The sequence below is a fragment of the Octodon degus genome, unplaced genomic scaffold (genome assembly GCF_000260255.1).
Source record: "Octodon degus isolate 3935 unplaced genomic scaffold, OctDeg1.0 scaffold00078, whole genome shotgun sequence".
Lineage (NCBI taxonomy): Eukaryota > Metazoa > Chordata > Mammalia > Rodentia > Octodontidae > Octodon > Octodon degus.
This window is the reverse complement of record NW_004524654.1, coordinates 7,386,331-7,392,801: the sequence shown is the minus strand read 5'-3', so window position 1 is coordinate 7,392,801 and position 6,471 is coordinate 7,386,331. Positions and strand designations below refer to the sequence as shown.

The 6,471-nt window shown below is 37.3% G+C and overlaps 2 protein-coding genes across 2 annotated transcripts in view; both read left to right on the top strand.

Annotated features, from left to right (window-relative positions):
* The window catches only part of Commd1 (copper metabolism domain containing 1), a 194,361-nt gene that overhangs the window by 76,792 nt on the left and 111,098 nt on the right, over positions 1–6,471 (top strand). The window lies entirely within an intron of this gene.
* On the top strand, positions 3,469–4,116 carry LOC105742850 (ubiquitin-conjugating enzyme E2 D3-like). Its single transcript, XM_012515783.1, has 3 exons — positions 3,469–3,680; positions 3,784–3,870; positions 3,999–4,116. The coding sequence occupies exons 1-3, from the start codon at positions 3,469–3,471 to the stop codon at positions 4,114–4,116; spliced, it is 417 nt and encodes a 138-aa protein (XP_012371237.1).

Genomic DNA, 6,471 nt, shown 5'->3' with positions numbered 1-6,471 from the left:
TGAGTTGAGGGGAGGTGAATGACATAGGTAGTTTACAAGAGAGTTGGAGGGGTGAAAGGAGAGACCAAAAAAGTAAATGACTGGACAAAATACGATACCACAAATACATTTGGAAACCAAAAAAGTCTGACAGATTGGAATTGAAAGTGGACAGTAGATGGCTGCAACATAAACAAAAAGACTTGAAAAGTCACTTCTCCATGGAGGAGTGGTATCCAACAAGCATCTGAATAAATGCTCAATTAGTCATGGGGAAATTTAAATCTGCCTATTTTGTTTCTTTGCCAAAATATCTATCTTGTATTTCCTATTATCCTTTATATGTGCCTTATTCATGCTTCACATTTCTCATATAAGAAAAAGCATGAAACATCAAAAAAAAAATTTATTGGTTTAATTTAAAGGGTCTCACTATGCAGTTTAGGCTTCTAGTGATCCTCCTGGCTCAGCATTTCCAGTGCTGGTATTACAGGTGTACACCACTATGCCTGGTTTCAGGGCCAGCATGGCATGCCCAGGGTTCCAGGGCTGGCATGGCGGTACCAGGGATCAAACTTGGGTCCTTGTGTCTGCCAGTCAGGTGCTTAGAATGCTGAGCTATCTCCCCAGCCCCTGCAAAGTGATTTTGGTGTAGGAATATACAAGTCATTACTATCTCCTTGAGAAAGAGGGCAAAAAAGAAAAGGATAAGAAAACCCAAAGATGAGAAAAAAGAGAAGAAAAAAAGAGATGATGAAACTGATGAACCAAACCCAAATGGAGAAACTCAGAAGATGATAAAGATAAAAGAGAACATAAAGATGAAAGAAAGAAAGAAAATATGGTTATAAAGATTATGATGAAACTGAAGAAGATGAGAATCAGGATGAGTAGGTCCCAATGGAAGCAGAAGAAGGTAAGGATGAAGATGATCAGGATGAGGAAGAAATGAACAAACAAGATGGCAAAAGTGATATCAAGGAGAAGAGATACTGCAAAGAGAAGCGTTCTAAGATAAGGAAAAAGAAGAGTCAGGTGATCAAAATTAACAGGGATCTCCTAATGGTTTTTGTCTACTTTGATCCAAGCCATTGTGGTTAGCGTCTTGAAAAGGATTTGGAAGAAATACTCTTATTGTCTTGGACTGCATCTTTTTCGAGCTCAGGTAAAGAAATTTACTAATAAAGTAGTACTTTATAAATCGTGCTTTTTTTTTTTTTTTTTTTAAATGTATTTAGTACAAGGCCTATAGGATCTCTCTACACAGATCAGACTCATAGTGATCTTCCTGTTTTCAGCCTCCCACGCACTGGGATTACAGGCAGGCGTGCATCACCACGCCCAGTCTCAATCACAGTTTTAGCATGCCCTGGGGTGGGGCCTGGCAGGCACACCGAGGAAATCTATCCCTGGTGATCCCTGGTTGTTTGCCTAAGCAGGCGCTTTAATCCTCTGAGCTATCTGGCAGGCCCTGAATTGTGCTGTTATCAGAAATTAACAGATACATCAAGAGATGAAAAGTCTGAATCATTGCAGAAAGGTATGCTAGGCAACAGGTTGTTACTTTTAACATCCACAGTAAAACAGGAATTAAAGGATGTAGAAGAAAATGTAGGACTTGTTGTTTATAATGGTACAATGGTAGATGTAGGAAGTTTCTTGCAAAAATTGGAAAAGTGAAAAAGAGCTGACAGAGAATTGAAGCTACAATTACTAGAAGAAAAAACAAGATGAAAAAACTAATAAATTTGGAAGTTTCCAACAAAAGCCTCTGGTGAGCTCAGAGAGGTTAAAAGGGACCTTAGTTACAAGAAAATTTAACGGTTTCAGAAAAATGAATTTGTAGTTTGAAAACCAGCTGAATAACACAATCAGAAACATCTGCAGTAATGGATGAACTCCACACCATTTTCATGAAGGATAATATAAAGAATGAAGGAAAATATCAAAAATCCAAGGAGAGTAGTGTAAGTGTATGGTAAAATTCTTATAGTATGAGGAGTGCTATTAAATAATGTAATATATAGAAATCATGATACAAGAGGGCTGGCCAGATAGCCCAGTGGACCAAAGCACCTGCTTAGGCAGGCATGCTGAGACAATGATTGAGACTGGGTGTGGTGGTGCATGCCTGTAATCCTTGCACTTGGGAGGCTAAAAACAGGAGGATCACTGAGTTCGATCTATGTAGTGAGACCCTGAAATCCCTGTACTAAATACATTAAAAAATATTCATCAGTTTAATTGATAGTAAAAAAATAAAGTGAAACAAAGGTTAAAAGGATTTAAAGGTAATAGAATCTACTCTTTGGATCACAGAAGTGGAGAGTAATACTTTTATCAGGCAGAAATAAGGATAATATAAGAAATTTCATGTTTAGAAATTATGTGGCACTTATGCATGATTTTTGTTCAATATATTTATTTTTTAAAAATTTATGTATTTGTTACAGGGTCTCACTGTGCTGCTCTGACTCATAGTGATCCTTCTGTTTCAGCCTCCCCAGCGCTGGGATTACAGCTGTGCACTACCACACCTGGTTTTGGTGGCCAGCTCAGTGTGGGGCTGCCTTGACATGCAGTACCAGGGATTGAACTCTGGTCCTTGCTCTTGCCAGGCAGGTACTTAGACTACTGAACTATCTCTTACCACTCCTTTTGTTCAATATCCTGATATGGATGATAGTTTTGCTGTTATGAACTGATAGGTACATACATTTCAAAACATTTAAAAGTAGTTATTTTATATACTTAAAATTCATTAAGTAGTCCTTCAATTAAAGAGAATACATTTAGCAAAAAAAGTGAGATTAAGCAACACAACAAAATTTATTAGTACTAAATTAACAAAGCTTGGTGTGGTGGTGCACAGCAGTAATCCTAGCACTTGGGAGGCTTAGGCAGGAAAATTGTTTTGAGTTTGAGATCAGCCTGGACTATAAAGGGAGCTCAAGGCCAGCCTGAACAGCAAGACCCTGGCTCAAAAAAAAAAAAAAAAAAAAAAAAAAAAGGAAAAGAAAAATGTGATATTAAATTAAAAAACAAAAGAAAAGAAAAAAGTGATATTAAATAAAAAACAAGAATTGAAATAACAGAACAAAACTGTCTTACCCCATTGTCTTTAAAGTCCGTCAGTATGGGGGACTATATTTTAATTAAGATATCATTCCTAAAAGCTCAAGAATACTGTAATGCCACCTGTGTGTTGGGCATTATCTAAGAATTTGGAATGTGTTAGTCAACAACATGAATACGTGGCGCGACCTCTGGTCGGCTGAGTTTAAGGTGCTGTTCATTGTGGGAGGTGGCGGTGCGCAGGCCTTGCGGTCTGGGGACTGGGCCACCAAGCTGCTCTCGCTCGAGCCACGGCGTTGGTGGACGGATTCGCACAGTGAAGAAGAAGGTGTCTGAGCCGCTGGGAGCTGAGAACCATCCAGAAGCGGAGGGGCTGAGCACACGCGGACACAGAGGGCTGGGACAGCATGGACCATGGCGCTGAAGTGGATTAATAAGGAACTTAGTGATTTGGTCCGGAACCATCCAGCACGACGTTATGCAGGCCCAGTTGGGGATGATATGTTCTATTGGCAAGCCACAATTATGGGACCTTTGTATGGGCTATACCAAGGCGGTGTATTCTTTTTAACAATTCATTTTTCTACAGACTACTCCTTCAAATCACCTAAGGTTTCATTTACAACAAGAATTTATCATCCAGGCCAGGGAGATAGCTCAGTAGAATAAGCACTTGCCTGGCAAGACCAAGGGCCTGAGTTCAATCCCCGGTACTGAAAAAAAAAAAAAAAGAATTTATCATCCAAATATTAACAGTAATGGCAGCATTTATCTCTATAATCTAAGATCACAGTGGTCTTCTGCTTTAACTATTTCTTTTTTTTTTTTTTTTTTTTTTTTTTTTTTTTTTGCGGAACCGGGGATTGAACTCAGACCCTTGTGCTTGCTAGGGAAGCACTTATTCCACTGAGCCATCTCCCCGGCCCCCTGCTTTAACTATTTCTAAAGTTCTGTTTATCCATTTGCTCACTGCTATGTGATCCAAACCCAGATGACCTCCTACTACCAGAGATTGCACAGCTCTATAAAACAGACAGAGACAAGTACAACAGAATATCTTGAGAATGGACCCAGAAGTATGCCGTGTGATGCTGCTGATAGCATCAGAATAACCTGCATTATGGCTGGAATAAACTTTAAATTACTGTTCCTTTTTTGATTTTCTCATCCAGCTGCTCCCCTGATCAGACCTCATCTTCTTTTAATTTTATTTTTTGTTTACCTCCATTCATTCACGTGCTCATCTGAGAAGACTTAAGTTCTTCCAGGTTTGGACAATGACTGCTAGAAACTGTAAAGTAGTTACAAGAGAATAGTTGCCCAAGATTCAGAAATTTTTTTAAAAAATGGAGCATGTGTACTATGTGGCCAATGTCTTCACTCTAACTTGTTTATGAGGCTAAACCATTCCTTACAGCTCTAATTGCTGAAGAAGCATCTGAGGGGGGAAGGTGGATGCTTGGTTATCTCAGCAAGGAAGCAGCATTATTCTAGCAGCATCCATCTTATTAAGCCTTCCACTGTTAGAGATTTGAGGTTACGTGATATACTTCTTGCTCATAACTGATGTGGCTGGAGAATTGGTATTGAATTTATAGCATCAGGAGAACATGTGATGTATTTTACGCATGTCAATAAAGAAATGACCTGTTCTTGTTCTACAGAGAATGGAAATTGGAACTCAAACCTTTGTATTCCAAAGTAGGGTCTCAAAACATTTTGTTATTTTCATTTAAATTGTTAGGAGGTTTGGAGCTATTAGTTAATCTATCTTGCAATACACTATTTAATATAGCATTGAGCAAATGATACAGGTAGGCCCTGGGGAGATAGCTCAGCAGAATAAGTGCTTGTCTGGCAAGTGCAGGGTTCTGAGTTCAATGCCTAGTACCACAAAAAAAAAAAAAAAAGTCTGTTACAGGTTTATGTGTTGCTTTCTGACTTATACAGAACTAATAAGCTTATTCATGTAGTGTAGCTTGAGTGTGCTGCACATTATATATTGGCAGCCCTGGAGATCAGAGATGGACTTGGGGCCCAGCAGCTTTGAAATGTGTGTATGGAGTGGAAGTTTATTTTCCATGTGCATCTCCCATCTAAAATGTCTTCATATTCTACACTTGAAAACTAAGAAAACCATAATATGAGAGTAATAGTGGGTCAAAATTTACACAATGAAGTATACTGTTTTGGCATGGGAGTTGTCAAAAAAACCCAAAACAGTATAGATAACGTTCTTTATGGATAAAGAACTTTCTCGCAGTGAAAGAAAGTAATAATTTATGTAAGAAATTATTTGTGAGCTTTGTGTTCACAAATCATTCTCAATTTGACCTTGGTTATTCACAAAACAATGCTACTTTTCTTTGCTGTTTCCACAGTCATTATAGCAGATTAATTTTAGTGTCTGCATGATTTTTCTTGAAAGAAAGCATTCAGTTTGTGTTCCAGATGCCTGCTGAATCATATTTTTAATGACCTGGCTTATATCTGTTTGGAGTGGGTCAGGGAGCTGGAAAGGAAACTGGTAATTTGGAAGACAATACCCAGATCACTGTATTAGCTAATCAAATTTATTTTTAGATAAATAATCAAATACTTAATCAAGTACTTAATCAAATAAGTACCTCTGTTATATCCTGTAATAGAAATTTGTTTCTGTTTTTAATGAGTGTATTTTTTAGCTGGTAATTTTGTCACATACTCCCTTAATTTCTTTGAATCTTTTCAGTGTTTATAATTCTGATCTTACTTTTAATTTACAAAAGAATTCATTTAAAAATTCTTTATAAAAGTAAATTTATAGTAGTTTTTGTTCAGTTAATGTAAACTGATGCTAATTGCACTTACTGAGTTTGGTTTGCCTAATTTTAAGTTTATTGTTAATCATATTGTTACTTATTAGGATATAAACTTACTTATTAGGATATCTAAGTTTGGGTGTCTAGGTTTCACTGGCCATTTCTATAGGCTATTCACTTTTTATTCTGACAATAGTGATTCTAGTCATCCCTCAATATTTGTAGGGGAATTAGTTTCAGGACACTCCCTAATCCTCTGCATGGATACTCAAGGTTAAGGATGCTCAAGACCCTTACATAATGTGGCATAGTATTTGTGTATATCCTATGTAAAACCTGCTATGTATTTTAAATCATTTCTAGATTATCTGTAATACCTAATACAAGGCAAATCCTATGGAAATAGTTATACTCTACTGTTATGCGTAATATAGAAGAATTTTTTTGCTGAATATTTTTTCTTCTTTCTTTCTTTCTTTCTTTCTTTCTTTCTTTCTTTCTTTCTTTCTTTCTTTCTTTCTTTTTTGAGAGGGTCTTGCTAGGTTAGCCTTGAATTTGTAGTGATCATCCTATCTCAGCCTCTTAGGTGCTGGGACTACAGTCATGTGCCACCACA